Here is an 18,879-nt window from a genome sequence, read left to right on the forward strand (position 1 = left end):
GAAAATGAGTCTTTCTTGAGAAGACAGACACTCAAAGAACCTAAGAACAGGATAAATTAAACAGACTCGCACCACAGGGCAGACGCGTAAACTGCCTGACATTACAGCACTTGTAATTCTCACGATGTCTGCTTATTTTGTATTAACTTGAAGACAAACGGATTATGACCTTCTAAAACACCAAAAGTGTCCTGAAATCTTATCAATTCCTTTCCTTAGAGGAATGAGGCCTTTGAACCACAAACACCATGACACCTGCAAGGGTTTCCGTGAGATAAGTCATGCGTTTCATAACCCAGATCGCCACACAGCGCGCTCCCTGACACCCGCCTCAGGACACGACAGACACAAGCTATCGAGCAAGAATCTGTTAACAGTTTTATTATTTTTGTGTTAAATACCATGGGACAGGATTGGAAGGATGAAAAACTCAGTCAACAACTGCCTCACAAGGGTAAGAAAAATTCTGCCATGATATTAGCAAAGGTGAAGGAGAAAATTTACACTGTACGAGGCACCATTTCCCCACAGAATACCTCTTGGCATTTCCTGAATGAGTGGGATTAGCAATCTAAATAAATCATATTTCAAGAGGTAACAGCAACAGATAAAATTTAAAGGGATTATTAAAATAACATTTACAAGACTCTGAACAATTCTTGAACTCTTATTAAAACCACAAAGAAAGAACAATTCTTTATTTATGAATTTCATAAAGGACTGGATGTGCAATGACGCCTGCTAGGGACGGTCTGGTGGCGGTGGCGCTGTCCGGAGCCCAGCACTCTGCTCTTACGCGTTTCTTTCTAACCGTGAGACCGTTACGGGCGAGGCCTACATGACGCTTACACACAAAGCATGGTCACCGTGGGCCACATGGTCACCATGGCCACACTACCAGTGAGATGGCAGGTAAACGAATCTTTTCTGGTCAAGAGGAAAAAAAGAAAGAGCACTCTGCATGCTTCACTCTACAAGATGAATTTCCCTAGAAAGAATCCAATGAAAATGGCTGCAATGACAACAAGAAGTGAAGGAAGAGGACTGGTGACGTTCTCTCTGAAGGACACAGCTGAGGTGGATCCAGGTTTATCCGAATGTGCTACCTTCCTGAGCCGTAAGCCTTCATCCTAGGAAAAAACACAGGCACAAAAAGAGATTTCAAAAACAAATGTGCATCAGACCACAAGCTACAAATCCACAGACAACAGAGCCAGAGCCATATGCAGGTGACCCGGGGGGCCCACAGTGTCCTCACAAACGGCCCTTCAGCCACAGATGACCAGAAACAGGTCAGTGCTAGTCAGAGTCCGGCTTACACACACGTGGCAAGCCAGCCCCACACAGGGAGAGCCGGGACCTCGCGGGACTGGGGGAGAGGGAGGGTGTGAGTAAAGGGCTTGCACCCAGCCTGGACCATGGAGGACACACAGGACCCTGTTTTGTAAGAAAGGAGGGACACAAAAGAGGGGGAGAGCTGCTTGCAGGACCCGGGCCCAAGGCTCTGCGCCTGGACTGGAGACCACTTTTCTGCAAGGTGATCTCCACTTCCAGACCAGAGCGGCTGCTCCATCCTGACTGATGCTGTCTGACACAGCAGTTTCTGACAGTCAGCCTGGGATTTTAGGGGACAAGGTTCTCAGTAACACAACAGCAGTCACTCAAAGTAGGAGGCTGTTACGACACTTCACCAGCTGCAGAATGACACTGGAAAACACCCACACCTCTGCGCCAAGGCAGCCAGCTTCACCTGGCCTACCACCGTGACCAGAGAGGGGGCAACGCTTCACCTCCTCAGCACAAGCTGGTCTCGCTTCTCGCACTCCCCCCGCCCCGCCGCCATGTGTTCACCAGTGACACCACATGCCCTTGGCGTCATGCTGTCTGCCTATATGCCCGGCTGCTCGGAGTGGCTGTGGGTTTGGGTCTTGTTCCGGTTAGTCCTATGTGGACACCACAATGACTCTTAGTCCCAGAGAGAACTTTAAAAGGCACTCCAGATGACTCTGCCTCCCTGGGTTTGGGGTGTGGCCCGGACATGAGGTAAGAGCTCACAGGAGACTCCAGTCAACAGGCTAGATGAGGAAGAGGGGGTGGGGAGGTGAAGGGCAGTGGGAGATCCTGCCCAGGAAGGCTGCCGCAATGCCAGCCTCGATGTGAGCTGTTAAGGGCCAGAGGTCAACTCAGTGCACCAGCGGCCTTCAAGGTTCTTTTATCTTTTAAAAAGCAGGATGCTTCTTCAAACAGCATCTCCTAGAGAACATCAGTCAATTCCACCACCTGTCTCCCAGCCTGGTCAGCCTAGCAGTTCCTGGCATTCAGGCCTCAGCTCTCTGAACACCTGGGCTCAGCACACCGGGGAGCACACCGTCCACCAAACACAGAACTGAGGTCACGGCAGGTAAAGGAAAAGTGCAAACAGCAGCCCCCTTACAACTGCATGGGGCTGTGTGTGGTTGTGAAACAGAGACCATCTCTCCACCCTCCAGGTAGGTGCTCGGGGCAGGGGCCTTGGAGAGGGGCTTGAGAGAGGGAGAAACAGCCAGAAAAACCATCTCAGCACAGGTCAAGCCACCTCACAGGAGCCTTCAATGGGAGTCATGCACGAAATTTAAAATTTTCTAAGCCCATTAAAAAAGTACCAAAATTGATAAAATTAGCTTTAATAATGTATCTTCTACTGAATCCATAGAATTCAGTATGTTTTCAACATAACAACAAAAAACAGGGATTTTTCTTGCACTACGTGACTCACAGCACATCTTAATTCCAACGAAGCACACCTCGGTGGCCCGCCCTGGACGACGGGGGCCCCTCGCAGGGACGACACTGCTGCCGCAGCCAACAAGGCCAGGCCCGGGCACGGAGGCTGCGCCAGCAAGCGAGGACGCGGCAAGGCCACACCAGCCCCCGGCACCCAGGCCGCCGCCAAGCGGGGCCGGGCGGGCACTCACCCTCAGGAGCCGGTTCTCTTCCGACAGCTTCATCATCTCCCCCTGCAGCCGCTTGCACTCCTCCACGAGCTTCCTCGTCTCAGTGTCACTGAGGGAAACGCTGTGCGGCTTTGGCACGGGCCCATCCTGCTTCGCAGCATTCAGGGGAACGGCTTTGCTGGGTTCCATGTCGTTCTGCATCACAAAGATAGCAGGCGGGGAGTTCGTCAACTGACAACTCTCCTTACTGGTTTTAAACAAAACTTAAACTCCACATCCTTGTCCAAGAAATTATTTACACAGCAAGTTCTGACAGGTTTCAATTTCATTATTAAAGGTTTTAAAATGTCCAACATCTGGTCCCCTGTGACCAGCTCTACAGGACAACAGTGAGCATGAGTGGTCACCAAGGTCCGAACACGTGGTTCCCTGCTCTGCGTCCACCTCCCACCCCAGAGCAGCGAGCACGCAGCTCACATCATCCTCCAAGATTCTTCCCTACCACACCTCCAAGTCTGGGACAGCAAGAGTCACTCGTCTGTGCTTCACCCCTAAACCCAGCACCCCAGCCAGTGATCACTCAACAAGGACACTGAGGGACACCTGCCCGGATCCACACACGAAGTTCACGGTCAGTGCTGATTCTGCAGCCCGAGCGAGGTGCCGGAGGGCAGGGGGATGCGGTCGCAACCACTCAAATGAAATCAGACCACCTAAGAGAAATGCGTGAGAGAAAACCCAAGTTCTGTTCACAGAAAAAAGTAACTGGAGGACCTGGAGCCTGAAGCGGAGATAATGAGCACAAACACGTGTTGTGGGGAAAAAGCAGGCAGGGAGAGTCCGCCTGACAACTGCGCTCAAACATGAGTGACCCCCGCGTTTATGAAGTAACACTCCCTGCTGTAAGTCATCAGATTCAGTACAGAGCCAAAGTGGTGCTCTGGCACTCTAAATTACAACTCCCATGTCTTAAGTCCGCCAGCACTGACCCATGTGACCCGGCGGGCCCCCAGGTGCCCTGAGCCTCAACTGGACACCTGTCCACCCGAACCTCCTCTCCACCTTCAAGCACCCCAACAGGACTAGCACAGCAAGTCTTGTCTTCAATTAAAATTTTACTTGCTAAAAATTTAACTTTTCAGATAGCAAGGTATAAACTGCTTTATTCAGATATAAAATTCTACCAAAAACATTTTCAAAATCAACTTTACGGCAGGTTCCAAGTACTCACCAGAGGATTTAATTACAGTCAACACCTGCCACAGCATCCCAGTTCTGGAATTCACACTGAGTACAAGTGGGGACAAGACGTACTTCCTATGAAGGGGTTGTGCTCTGATTGCTATTCTAGATCCATGTAAAAATGACCACCACTGATTATACTGAGGTCCCAGTCAACACTCAGATCCCCCTCACTCTCCGAAGCATCCCCGCCGGGCCAGGTACAAGAAGCTTGCTTCATGATCCTCTCTGCTTCTGTGGGAGCCTCCTCCTCCCTCTCTCTCTTCCCAGCCAAGCCCCTCAGGTCTGCTAAAAATCCCATTTCAGATGCTAGTACCCTCCACCAATAGCTTCTCTCTTCCTTTCCTTCATAGTCACTAGAGTTCACTTCAAAATGGCTTCCCAAGTGACTTCTCACTTTCCACCTGAAGCAGCCCAGCAACTGGGAACCAGGATGGCACACGGCCTTCCTTCCTCCATGAAGACCAACGGTCCACAATACCACAACTCGGGGAAAGAGTATCACCCTCATGCCAGAAAACTAAGAAATCAACAGGAGATACAAAAGGTCAACCAAGCAAAGACAAAATTAGAACGAGGACTCATCAAATTCTTCCCAAATGGCTTTTTATTTTTGAACAAATTTTTGAAATTCTAGAAAATTGAGAATATAAGAGAGGAAATTACCCCCCATTCTCTCATCAATTCAACATAACTATTATTCCTATATTATCTTCCAATATTCTTTCATATGCATGTTTTATAAACTCAGCATACATGTAACTTTTAAATCTTTCTTTATTCATTTATACGTACATCTTTTAAGTGTCATTCTAAATGACATGATGTCACTAAATACTATTCTGTGCCTTACCAAAGTTACTTAAACATTTCACTCTTATTAACATCTGATGGGAAGCTCCCACTCTGGGATTTTAAATACCACGTCAACTGACAGCATCTCACAGTGACAGAATGAGATCTTTTAATTGAAAATTTTCCTTAATGTAGTTATATTGCCTTTATAAGGAAAAGGAAAAGAAATGTCATGACCAATCTGTGGTGCATACATGTTAAAGACTAGAATGCATGGGATAATAGTGAAGCCTAAACACTTGTCAGAAGTGAGCCCAACAGGTCATGAGATAGTCACACTGAGTACGTGCACATACACCCTGTGATCACAAGCATTCAGGTCCCTACAAACCAGTCAGCACACACAGCAGGGGCAAGGAAATCCAATTTACTGATTAACTACTTTATAGTGGAAGCATACAGAACCTAACTCGGGGTGGCTAAAGAAGGGTTGAGTGGGGGGCGTCACTGGTGTGGGATAAGCTGGAGACACCAAGGCTGCTGGGACCTAACCACAGGCTCCACTGCATGGTCCCTCCTCGAGAGTTGCTTCAGATGCTCCCCCAAAGAGGAGATGGGTTCTTCTGAACCCGTCTGGACACCAACTGGAGGCATTCAACAAGCTGTGACGCCGAACAGTCAAGGAGCAGTGACGCTGAGCACATCTAACACTGCAACTCGGAAGAGACTCGGCAGTCAAGGCCATGGTACCACTAAGAGCTTGCTACCCTGCTTCACATGACTCAGCCTATCAGCAGCAAGCCCCTCCACCTAGGAGATGAATTTACCGCTGTACTTTTTAGAAAGCCTCCTTTAGAATTTCAGTTCCAATAATACTCTGAATTATTCCCTTTAGGGATAACTAGAAAAAGTGAGGGCTTAGGGGCTGCCAGAAAAGGAAAGGTGAGATAAAAGGCAAATTTGGTTTCTGCACTGAAGCCCTGGGATGGTCAGAGGAGGGAAAGAACGCACACCGGGGCAACACTCGTGGCTCCTGGGGGAGTGAGGGGTCCAGGGCATGTGCAGGGGCAAAGGGCAAAGCCCAGAGAGGCAGCAGGAAACCGCAGGAGGCTCAAATAAGACCTCAGCTGAGAGGAGGCGGTGTTTGAATATAGTTACCGAAATATCAATACATCTGCAGTCTAAACTAAAATCACAGAACTGTTAGAAGTTTTAGGCCTTTAGAGAAAGGAGTAGGTTTTGAAGCCTTAGTGTCCGTGTTCTCTGAAAGCCAGAGCTCCCCAGAAGCAGGAAATGCGAGAGAGAGGCAGCCTACGGCACCCGGGACACCCCCAGGAGGTCAAGGTCGACAGGTGTGCCAGTGTCGTACTCAACTGGATGTCAGGTGCACACAAGCATACACAAAGGCGCACACACGGAGACACTAATAAACTCAGAGGTGACCTCAGATCTGTAGGGCTCCTGCCACCATTCTCCCCCGGGGACACCAACAGTTAAAGACAGTAACCGTCAGCTGCATGGGACAGATGTTAGGCAGAAATCTCATTGATCTTTCTTATGTATAAACATAAAACACCTGCCTGGAGAGTGACATCCACCAGCTCCTCCCCCTTGACTGACACCTGCTGCCCCCATCAGATTTTTCCCAGAAGATGCTCCCCAAACCTCAGCGACAGTGAAAAAGCATGCCCACTTCATAATAATGCTCCCATTTACACTGTTCTGCTCACGACTGGGATGTTATCAAGTGTTGTGTTTGCTGATTAAGCAGAAGAATTTGTATTCGTAGTTTTTAAGTGACTGTGGTTCTGCTGTCGTTTTAAACATAGCTGAAATTTTCAGTTCTAGTTACTGCACATAAAACACTGACAATAAATACCTCGCACGTGCTCAGTGACTACGTCACCGTGATCAGTGACACTGGCAGACTCGTCTATCTGTCAGCTCCCTGAAACAAACCTTCTGCTTCTCCTGTTTGAACACACTGAAGGCCCTGGGCTCATTCTTCGCACTATAAGTGGCAGGTGCTGTGCCTGTGCTGTTGATGCTGCCCAGCGGAGCGACGGCCACGGCGGGCCCTGGAGGAGCGAGACCCTGACGTGCAGGGGAAACACAGTCTCAGTTTCACACCGAGCTCTGACCACTCCTGCGAGGGACTGGGGATGACTAACACAGAGATCATTAGGCTCTCAACATTCAACTTATTCTATAAAGACGTGTCACACATAAGAAATAGTAATAAATAATAGTTATGTTAAAGCAAAAAGTACCTTTTTGAAGTTTTTCTATGAATTAGCTACAATCAATTTGCATTACGTTCACTAAACTAAATGTATAAACCTTATTAACCTTAGGCCAGCCTCATGTTGTCCTAGAATGAGGACCTTCTACCTGCGTGGCTTCTAATTTTTGTTACTAATGAATACTTGTCAATACCTGAAGAACAAGCACTTCCGTTTTCTTACCTTTGAAAACACTCAACTTGAATAATGTTTAAATTAAATCAATTTTTCCAAGCGTTCAAAAATTACAATAATTTATACACTTCTGTATTCAGCACAGACACCCCTCCCACAAACACAAACATGCGCGCGCACACTCCCCTACCTGCCTCCCAGGATCAAGACACAAAGACACACAGAACATTCTAGCACACCATTGTATCTCCACAGTTCTCTATCTTCTCAAATTCCTTTAACACACTTAAAGATAATACCATACAAAAAGGCTGTAGCAGACTCAAATAATACTTACTGATATCTCAGGTCACTATACATAACTATGATAAGACCTCTCCATCTTACTTGATAATGCACTGTCGCCAATCTGTTCTTTATCTCAACAGAAAATAATGCACACTTAATCATAAAAAATCTTTATACACAGGATCCCTGAGGTTCCCTTTCTTGACTGCCCTTCACTCTTCATTATGATAAGTATTTTTTCCTTGAAAATAACATTATATCATAAAGCAAATGTCATTAACAGATGTTAAATGGAGGGCTTATAAATGAAATGTAATACTTTTTTAAAATTTGGAAAATGTCAAGTAAAGTTGGTGGCCTAAAAAAAAAAATTTTATTTCAACAGAATTAAGTGATCAAATATGATTACTAACAAGTTAATCTGAAACCACACTCATTCTAAAAAAAACCATGAACACTAACTGGACATCAGATTTCATAATACAGAGATAATCATAACGAACAAGAGTTAATAACTCAGACAACTGCGCTTGCCATGAACTTACTAAAACGCGCCACCAACGTGCTCAGGGCCCTGAGGACTGGGGGCCACAAGTCTCAGTGCCTAAAAGCAGAACTGCCCAGGAAGTGTTAGTAACAGGACCTCTTTTCATTCTAAAATGAAAGGTTTCTTGGACTCCTAGACCATTCTAGGTACGATCCAAATCAGAGACCTATTTCCCAAAAAGAAGCCCATATTCTAATGATGGTTCAAATACAGTACGACTGTTTCATCACAAAAATGACTTCCTTAAACGATAAACAAAAAAATACATGGACTCAACCACTATACTGGCATCTTTCCTACAAGATAACCAAAACCTTCATTTTCTTAGTTATATATTTGGCATCAAGGTTCTAAAAACCCTAAGGAAATCAACAACATAATAACATACTCTTTTCCAGCTGTCTCTAGGAACAGCCAACACCAAGAACTAGCAGCACACCTGAAGAGACACGGGCCCTCACACAGGGTGCCGCGCCTACTGTGCTTAACCGACTGTCTACTTCTTTGGGGTGGCTCAGGGAGGTGGGTGAGGGGCTGCGGGCAGGGGTGAGAAGGGGATGGGGTACCAAACGTTAAGACACACTGAATCAACATCACAACACTGAGACTTGCTGCCTACACCAACTCTGAGAACAAAGTATAACTACTATGATAGCTACTGCACCATCTATCAGCTTTGGATATTAACTAAAGCTTTCTAAATGGATTACTAAAGGTCCTAAATGCAGATGGGCAACTCTTGAGAGTGAATGTGGAAGGGGCCGCTAACTGGCATGGGCTTCTCTTCAGGTCCACACACTAAGCGCCGAACACAAGGCGAGTGCCATCTGGACGGAGCTGTGTATTAAACCACAGGCTGTCACCAGCAACTTGGTCAAGACTAAATTGAATTTTGCTGAAATTAACACTTTTAAAAATATATAAATGAACAAACTAAACAAATAAGAGGTGAAACCATGTCACCATAGGAATTTACTACACAATAATCCTACTACATACTAAAAAATGTTTTGTACTTCACTTCTAAAAATACATGCTACTAACTGTTTACAAGTGTGTTTTCCTTGAACAAGGGAGTGTCCTCTTTAATCAATTTGTGTAGACAGCATTCAACTTCATATGGCACCTAACTGATTTATCTGTAGTAAACTGACAAACTTTATCTATGCAAAACACGACTCAATGATGCCCTAATTCCCTAATAAACAAAGTTCTTACTAAAGTGAAGACACATATACAGAAATGGGGTATGAAGTAATTTCATAACTGTACCTATGGCTGTTAGAAAGAAAGTAGTATGTCAAAGACACTATGATCTTAGAGCAGTTTCATTAACATCGTCTGTAGTTAACACTGAACTGGAAGTGGCAAGATTTCATTAGGGTCTTACCAACAGGGTCTCATCATGCTTTAGATGAATAAAGCATTAGAAAAGAGGTGTTTCAAATGTATTTTTACACGCACGTGTGTGTATCCATACATATATATAAGGTTTCATCCTTAACCATTATAACAAATACACAAAAACTTTGTATGTTTTATATTATAAACATTCCAGGTTTGGTTACTTTGATGCTTCACATTTTCTATAAAGATTTTGACACAACGAAAAGCTGACACCTCAACAGGAAGTCACTAATCAACAATTCAGATGGCAGGTCTGGGGCAGGCTGCACCCACTTCAGTGATCCCTGTGTCACAGGGGTTTCTTGTAGAACCTGCAGGTTAGCAGCACCACAAGAATGAGTTTAAGCAGGAACAGTTTCCAAACGAGTATTTTACAGAACAGCTGGTACCAACATGGAACCTCTAAGGGGCTGAAACACAAATGAGTTTAAGTCCGAGAGTCCACAGAACATAGCAAAGAGGAGAAAAGGAAGGAGGTGGCAAAGCTAATGGAACATATCATCAGAAGGACACAAGTGAGTGGAGGCATCTAACCTAAGAGAAAGACTCAGAACTCCGCCCCTGACTGTACCAGCAAGTATCAGGTGAGCGCCATGTACTTCTAACACAATGAGGCCGGAGTGACTGAGCCACCACTACCCAACCTTCAGTGAATTAATGGACCTACACCACGCCTTCTCACTTGCAACTTTACTGACGTTTAGGGCTAGAAAATATTTGCTCTGGGAACGGTCCTGTGAGCAGTGTTCCTGGCCTCTACCCACACCCCACCCCCCCGCCACCCCAATGGCTGTGACAACCAAAAACGCCTCCAGACATGGACAAATGTCCCCTGGCTGGGAACCACTGTCTACACACCAACAGCTGCTAGCTTCAAAACAAAAAAGACACTATGTGCCTCCCTGAAAGAACAGATAATCATCTATACAGCAGTCCTGCCCTCTCCCTCACCAGCAAAAAATAAGCCTCAATTTAATCCAGTCTCTAGATTCGATTATGGGAAATACCAAAAACAGCAGAAAAGTTAGATGACATCTGAAGGATGCAACCAACAAAAGCCAGGCTACAGGAAACTCTATAGGACAAACCTGATTCAATAAACAATGTTCAAGAGGAAATCAAGGGAATCTACAGTTTAAGAGTCTTAAGAAACATACCATCCAAGAGTAGTATGTTTGATTTCAAATCAAACAAACTACAAATGTCCAGCTGACACTTGTGACTCTGCCTGGCAGCGTGATGTTAATGATGCACTAAACTTTCAAAGACTAATGACAGTGCTGGCCTCACTCTTCTACTTTTCTTAACATCCTCAGCTTTGAACAATATATACGGAAACAATAACGGATTGAAATTAATTAATTAATTATGTCTGAGATGTGACTTCAAACAGTATGTGAGATGGGAAGTGATGGAGATGAGATAAAATCAAGCTGGTTCACTGGGGTTAACTTACTGTTCATTTTTCTAGGTATTTAAAGTTTTTCATAATCAATTGCTTTTAAAAACTCATTACCTTTAGCAAGTATTCCCTATAATTTAATTGGTCAGTAAAAACTATACTGCAAGTCCAAGTAGTTCAATAAGTGCACATCCTTCTGCAGCCAGTATATCAAGCTCAGGATCAGCTACTCTCTGGCGAACTTTGAAATTGCTGAACACGCTCCAGGTTACTAACAACCTGCTCTGGAAAACTTTTAGGACCAAACTACTTTGGCTTTAGCTCCATGGTGTGGGGTCCTGAGCTCACCACACAGTATCTGTTCAAGCCTTTAGCAGACCCAAAGCCACTCTAGCTGGATAATCTGGGCTACACCTCTGTCTGGTGCCCCTGCTACTTCCTTCCCTGTTTAAGGCAGAAGATGGCCGGGCCCATCTATCAGAGTCATGTCATTTCCCTCAATCTCTGGTTTGGTTTCCAATACTACCTGGGTCCCGGCCCTTTTCAGATTATAATCTCAAATGCTCTCCAATCCAGAGCATAAGAGAAGCCCAGTTGAAAGATAGCTCTGTGCTTATTAAACAACTGTAAAAATCATAAAGCTCATAAAAGTGAGAAAATACCCAAATGTGTTTTTAAAATAAGTCAGCCCTATTCCAATGAACGCTGCCTCCTGGAACACATCTGAAGGGAAGGACAGCCTGTGTGGAAGAGATATCTCCAGCTCCATGTTCACACGGCAGCAGCATCTACGACAGACAAGACATGGGGCAACCTAAGTGCCCATCAAGAGAATGGATGAAGCAGCTGTGGTGTATACGCACGGACTGGAATGCGTGTATACAATGGAATATTATCCAGCCATTAAAAGGAAACCCTGCCATTTGTGACAACATGGTTCTGAACCTTAGGAGCATTACACTAAGTGAAGTGAGAGAAAGACAAATACTGTATGATGAGCTTACTTATACATGGAATCTTAAAACAACAACAAAGTCCCAAACTCTCAGAAACAGATCAGGTCTGTGGCTATAAGAGTCGGGTATGGGGAGGAGCAACTGGATGAAGGTGGTCAGAAGATACACACTCCCAGATAAACAAGAACTGGGGATGTAACATATAGCATGGTGACTACAGTTAACACAGCTGTGTGGTACACTCAACACCTTTTAAGAGAGCAGATCCTAAGAGTTCTGATCACAGGGGAAAACAGTGTTTTTTGGTAGCTGTATGAGACAATGGATGTTAACTAAACTTCCTGCAGTAATCATTCCGCAATGTATGGAAGACTAGTCTTTATGCTGACACCTTAAACTTATACAGCATGTCAACTGCAGCTCAACAAAACTAGAAATAAAACAAGTCAACCCAGACAATGTGCTACTGTGCTTTCTTGGTTCCAGGAAGAACTACACAAGCTATTAGCCTCCTGGCAGCCTCAGCAAAAAAAGAACATGAACTCCATGTGGGAAGTGTCAAAACTCCAGTGCTGCTGCACCGCCAGAACCTTGCTCTCCAGTAAGAACATGTGTTTACATTCCCTGTCTTTGGCAAATATTTTAAGATCCCCTTAAAAAGGCATTAAAAACACAATAAATGATTTGGTCAACACCTAATTACCACTCAGGCACTTTTTCATTTCAGCTTATCCTCAAAAGAGAAACACAGTAATCAAGCCCATGTATTTAACCTGCAAGTTTACTTTTCAACAGGGCAAATGGCCTCCAGAGCAAAGACAACAGTCATGTAAGATTATAACCTAATTGTGCCAAACAATGCTATGTGTTCATATTACTTTATATGTTAAATCGCATGCACACAAATCTACTGACCCCTCCTAAAAACCACTGAAAAAATTCAAATTTGCATTTCACAAAAGGAACAGAGAAAGCAACCACAACCCATTCTCTAAGGCTACTTTTTAAACTGTCTCTCAAATTTTATTTGCCTCACACTAATCAAAACACAACATAAAAATCATTTACTAAGGGATAAAATCAGAATTATTTTGACCAATAACAATAGTCAACAAAATACCTGGGAATAGCCAAATCTGGAATAAATGTTTGTCCATGTAAATTAAATCTTACCCCTAGGCTGCAGGTATAGCTGCCAAAAAGCAGTTTATGTCTGTAACTTAGTTTATGTCTATAACTTAATTATATTTATGTATACACACATCTTATTCTAACAAAGAACTTGAAGTGGTTTAAGTGGTAAGATTTTGGTAGGAAGAGATGGTTCTTCTCCATCATGCAGCTTTTTTAATTATTTCTTTTTTAATCATACTTTTAATCAAAAGTATCTAAAAGTACTTTTCCTCTTGAACAAACAAAATGTTGTAACATGAAAACAGCACGTCCACACCATGTTTTTAAAAAAAGCCTAGGCACCGAATCTAGAACAGCTGTATCATGCATCACACACCCACCAAGGCCAAAACCAGCAGCAGAAGTTAAATCTCAATGTAAGAGCTGAGCAGCTTCCAATTTTCTTAAATTTTTCTACTTACCAATTTATCATTTTCATTGGGCATTTCAAATACACATCTCAATTTAGAATCCATTAATTCATCGGGTTTCGCTTCTTTCCACTAAAAACAAAGGAAACCAAACAATGAGACAGAGGAAATACAATTGTGACAAGTAGGTTTCCTCTCAAGGGATAACCAAAGGGTTAGTGCAGCTGCCTGGAGACGGGCTGGGGGGTTTGCAGGCGCCACAGAACTTTCTACAGAACCTTACAAGAGCTACTGTCACCACCATTAAAACCACACCGACATCCCTAGAGACGACCAGGCTTCACTGTTAGCAATGCACTTCTGAACTGTCTCTAACAAATACGACTTCAAAATTCCTTCATTCTTGACATGAGTTAGGATCATCCATAGAGAAGAGATGCACAGATTTTTTTAATTTTAAAAAGTAGGTTTCTCAATAAAGAACTAAACAAAACCCAAGTTTAAACAACATTCCCCCAAAAGATTTCTGTTCAATTTCTCTACTCACCACAGCTTCCATGTCTGAAATGTTTGGTGGAGCAAAGATGGTCTGTACCATAAACTTGTGTTTACTCTTCTCATTGGGGTCATAGTCAAAAGGCTGCAGCATTACTGAAGAAGAAAGGACACATCACTGACCTTTGACCGTTCCCAGCACTCACTCACTAATTTGAAAATTTAAAGAAAACCAGGAAAGTTGCAAGAAACGCTGGATTATTAAAGTTGATTCAGAATCAATTTTATGATTTTCAATTATTTTTACCTTGTCTACGTTTTTAATTTGCTATATCTTTAACAACCCACAAAATAAACAAATGGCTATTTTAAAAAATAAGTATCTATAATTGCCCTCTCTAAACTTAAGTTTGGAAAATTTTCAAAACTTTGCTAACATTAACTATTACAATGCCTATAAACTCAAAATCTAGTAAATTTGTATTTAAAACCACTTATAAATTTAGTTTTCACATTAGTATTTAGTGATAACAGCTCTTAAAATCAGACAACTAGAATATTTATAGGAAAAATTCTAGGTAACTTAAAACTCACTACCATTTATTAGTGCTTAAATATAACTAGCTTTTTCTAAAATAGATTTTAAATAAACACCTATTCAAGAGTTTATCAGTGTGTTTAAATGAGTCTAAGACAACAAAGTGTAGAAGGAAACCATACAGCCTCATCATTTCTGAACTTTTCCCACTGTCCTACTAATTATATTTAAAATTTTTTCCCAAGCATTTATGGTTTTCAATGGCCTACAAGAGATTTTTTAGAGGTTCTGTATGGCTTAAATTATGTAATATAAATCTAATAAGAGATTATAAAGAATGAATCAGCAATTCCACAAAATATGTACACAATACTGTGGAGTTAACTTCCCTGCTAATATTTAGATTATTTCTAAGATAGATGTCAACATTTTCAAAAACCCAGATGAAATTAAGCAAATGCAAGAAATAGCAATTATATAAGAACTTCTTCTTTATAAGGTACGTCTGAGAGATCCTTAACTCCCATCGTGGTAAAAAAAAAATTTTAACGGCCAAATATACAGCAGTAGAAAATACACAAGATAGGGGGAGTCCCTGGTGGCTCAGTGGCAAAGAATCTGCCTGCCAATGCAGGAGACACAGGTTCAATCCTTGATCCGGGAGATCCCACAGGCCACAGGGCAACTAATAAGCCCTTGCTACACAACTACTGAGCCTGTGCTCTGGAGCCCAGGAACCACAACTACTGAACCCAACTACCTAAAGCCGGTGCTCTGCACAAGAGAAGCCACTGCAATGAGAAGTCTGCGCACCACAACTAGAGAATACCCATGCAGCAACAAAGAACCAGCAGCCATAAATGAGTAAACAAGCAAAATTATGAAAAAAAGAAAACGCACAAGATAAATGTGCGTTTATCCAGATAATGCACAATCTATCTCCAGGAACACCTTTCACTGAACAACTACCCCAGGATATTCACTAGAAACTGAATAAAAAGAAAAATTCAAACAAAGATGTGATGGTGACTTGCTGACAGACCTCATAACAAGAGAAAGACAATCTTAATCCATAAAAGTGCGTGCTAAAGTGAATATGCAGACAGTCAATCAAGGAGGGCTGATGGAGGAAGTGTGAATGGAGAACCCCTCACCCACTGAGGTGCTGCACTAAGCTGGAGTGCCAAGCTCCAAGTGGAGGAAAGGTGTCAAGGATGCATGTGAACACAGGAACCAGTGTGTCTGGAGGTCCTAGTAACTCAGATGCTCAATACAAGGTGGGGCTTATTGTGGGAGAAAGTGCTTTGAGAAATATATGCACATTCTTAAAAAACACTAATACCGGAAAAGCTCCATGAATTAGAACCCTCCAAGAAAGTCACTCTGAATAGTTCCATGGAATCCTGGGGTACAGCTGCTTACGCCAAAATCCATTTTTAACCATGTGGATAGAAATTATTTTATCTTCTTCCAATTGAGCGGCAGGCTTGTGGCCTTAGAGAGCAACTGCCAGAACACACGTGCCCACTGCACACTCTTCTGACTGCCCGCCACCTTTCCCATGAACTGACAGCTCGGACAGACACGACAGCAAGCCTGCCCGGCTGCCACACCATAAAACTCCTTCTCCAGGGCCTCCAGGCTCTGCGTCCGGGGCTAGGGACCGAGGGAGGATTCAGTGCCCCACAAACCCTGACTGCAGTCTGGCCTCAACTGCCGCGCATCAGGTTCCACTGCACAACGTCTCAAGGAGCCAGACCCCAGCCGGCTCTGTGGGCCTGCAAACTGGAACACCGATACAGAACTGTGTGCTGTCTTAGTCACACCTGTCAGGATCACCCAGGATACTCTGTGTGCTTTGACACACACACGTCTGGGCTATATCCACAGAGACTCTACTCTGGAGAAGCCCGTGCTGCTATGACAGGCCTTCACAAAGGTGAGAACCACGGCCGGAAAACGGGAGTAACTTGTCTTAGTGTGGGGCCTGAGAGGCGCTGCCATTAAGTAACCTGTACCCTTGACTACCTTCCTGCCTCCACTGTGAGACAGTGTCATGAGGGAAGAAGGAGCAGTCTGGGGGCACTGACTGTGCTCCACGGCAGGAGCAAGCAATCCGTGAGGAAGGAGCCACCACGCGCCCCGGACTTCAAATAAACACAGAAGGGCCACAAAACTGACATGGCATTCACAGTAAAGACAGAAGCCTCATCAACTACTGTAAGTTACTGGCCAAAGATATACACTGTACATTCTTAAGCAAGACTGAGAATAATCCCTCAATAGCTGCATGTAAAGCGTAACAGCTAGTGATCTATGGGAGATGAGAAAAGTCAAAACTGATACAAAATTTCAAAGACCAAATAATAAGGGCAAAGGATGTGGTGGTAGTAAGCTGCAGAAATAAAGAACAACGTAACATTTTAGACTGACAGTAACTGCTTTCAGCCCACCCCACCCCCAAACACACCCCCACTCCACCCCAAGAGAAGGGGGAAACTGTTTCTGCAGCAGTCTGCACACAGGGAGGACAGCATGAACATTTGCTACCTGAAACGGTCACAGTCAACCCGGGATCAATGATCCCACTGTTGGGCCGCACACAGTACCGACGAGGCGCTGTCGTCTTCACTTTGAAACACACTTTTCGATCTGAAGGATTTCGCAACTTAAGGTTTGTAGTGACTACATCTGTGAAGGGGCCTGTAAGATTTAAAAAACAAAAACAAGGGGGGAAATGTAATTGGATTCACACCCACACAAAAACAAAATTCAAAACTGGACAAACAAAACCTCGACTTTATGAAGTTCACGTACAGGTGGGGACTCACAAAGGGGCCGTGCTCTCTCCTTCATTGCTAACCCACCCATAAAATCCCTACTCAAACTTTTCTTGTTTCCATCAAGTAAAATGTGTTCTGAAAGTTTCACAACTTACGAAATAAGCCCCAAACTGTATTCTCCCAGTACATGCTTACCACATTACTGAAAAGATCAGTTCTCCAGTGCCCTGCAAACCAGAGCCCGTCTTCAGACTTACCTGACCGAGCGAAGGGCAAAGTCTCTCCACCTAAAGCCAGCAGGCCCAGAGACAGGTGGTCCCGCCCCACCTCCATCAGCTTTGATCCCCTCACTCGCTCCTTTCACTCATGTTCATCACATGCTTACTAAGATAACTGTGTCAAATGCTCTACATACAAAGGTTTTTTAAACTTTGGTTCAACACCCAAACATAAAATTGCAAAACAAAGAAACCAAACGGTGATGCAGTCCTGCCTGAATTAAGTAAATCTAAGACCATTTTTTGTTTTTAAAAAAGGGGAAGAGTGGGGTGCAGAGAAACAGTACAGTTCTCAGTTCAACAAAAGCCTAAAGACATTTTATGCAGATTTAGACAATAAATTGAATACTGGTTAATTTGGAGACAGAAGATGGAACTTAAAAAATATGTCCCCATGAGAAGCAACAACCACACACTTCTCACTAACCCAAAAGCAATTTTAAGTGGTTTCTAAACGGAAAAAAAAAAAAAACCCTTTAGAAGGCTGAAATCAAATTTCAAGGCTGAAATTAAATAAACCTGAATAAACATGTCTTTTAAAACTGTAAAATATTTCTAGTATGCTTTAAAATGTTTCTAGTAAGGATCCCAGACTGAGAAAATTCCCCAACTCTGCCGAACAAGTTTCCCACTTTGCTGAGTAGGGGGAAGTTACCTAAGACAAAGGCTTGAAGGGAACACACAAAAATGAAGGACAGTGTAAGGAGGGCGGGGTGGAAAGCAGACCAAACTGATAAGAGGAGAGGAAAAGAGAGACTTCAAATCAAAGGCCAGGAAAAAGCACTTACTTCAAGTCCAAGGAAATAAATTAATTCTAATCTGTGCTTAAAAGTTTTTTGAGTTATAAGATATTTTCTAACAAAGATTTGGAACTGGGATGAGAGGGAGGAGCTAGAAATAAGAGAACATTAGAAGAAAACACAAAGGCAGAAAACCAGTTATAGAAAAAATTTTAACATGAAACAGGTATTTAAATCAACAAGTAGGCTTTTTTTTTTTTTTTTTTTTTAAATATATACAATCTACACGAGAACTACAATCTCTTGGACAGCTCGCTTTCATTTCATGGTCGAGTCACTCACTGTATCTGCACATTATCTCACATCCTTGCTGCTCCTCCCAGCATTACTACTGCTTGCACGTTTTGACAAGCAGCTGACACCCCATCCCCACACCCCCACCCCGGGAGTAAGGGGAAGCCCCCAGCTGCATTCTGCCACGTGAATCCACTGGTAAAACTATGAATCTTAGAGA

At 43.5% G+C, this 18,879-nt stretch overlaps 1 protein-coding gene across 5 annotated transcripts in view; it reads right to left on the reverse strand.

Moving 5' to 3' along the window:
- Positions 1-365: 365 nt before the first annotated feature.
- VAPA (VAMP associated protein A) overlaps positions 366-18,879 on the reverse strand; it is a 35,956-nt gene continuing 17,442 nt past the window's right edge. For 4 of the 5 annotated variants that reach the window (XM_006066258.3, XM_044934730.1, XM_044934729.1 and 1 more), the window contains exons 2-7: positions 17,115-17,267; positions 14,079-14,182; positions 13,583-13,663; positions 6,930-7,064; positions 2,955-3,128; positions 366-1,130 (exon numbers count right to left, since the gene is read on the reverse strand). In XM_006066258.3, the coding sequence (XP_006066320.1) occupies positions 972-1,130; positions 2,955-3,128; positions 6,930-7,064; positions 13,583-13,663; positions 14,079-14,182; positions 17,115-17,267 (806 nt within the window). In that variant the 3' untranslated portion in view covers positions 366-971. The remainder of the gene's footprint in view (positions 1,131-2,954; positions 3,129-6,929; positions 7,065-13,582; positions 13,664-14,078; positions 14,183-17,114; positions 17,268-18,879) is intronic. The other variant, XM_006066259.3, reaches the window with a different exon arrangement.

This window comes from Bubalus bubalis, chromosome 22 (assembly GCF_019923935.1).
Source record: "Bubalus bubalis isolate 160015118507 breed Murrah chromosome 22, NDDB_SH_1, whole genome shotgun sequence".
Taxonomy (NCBI): domain Eukaryota; kingdom Metazoa; phylum Chordata; class Mammalia; order Artiodactyla; family Bovidae; genus Bubalus; species Bubalus bubalis.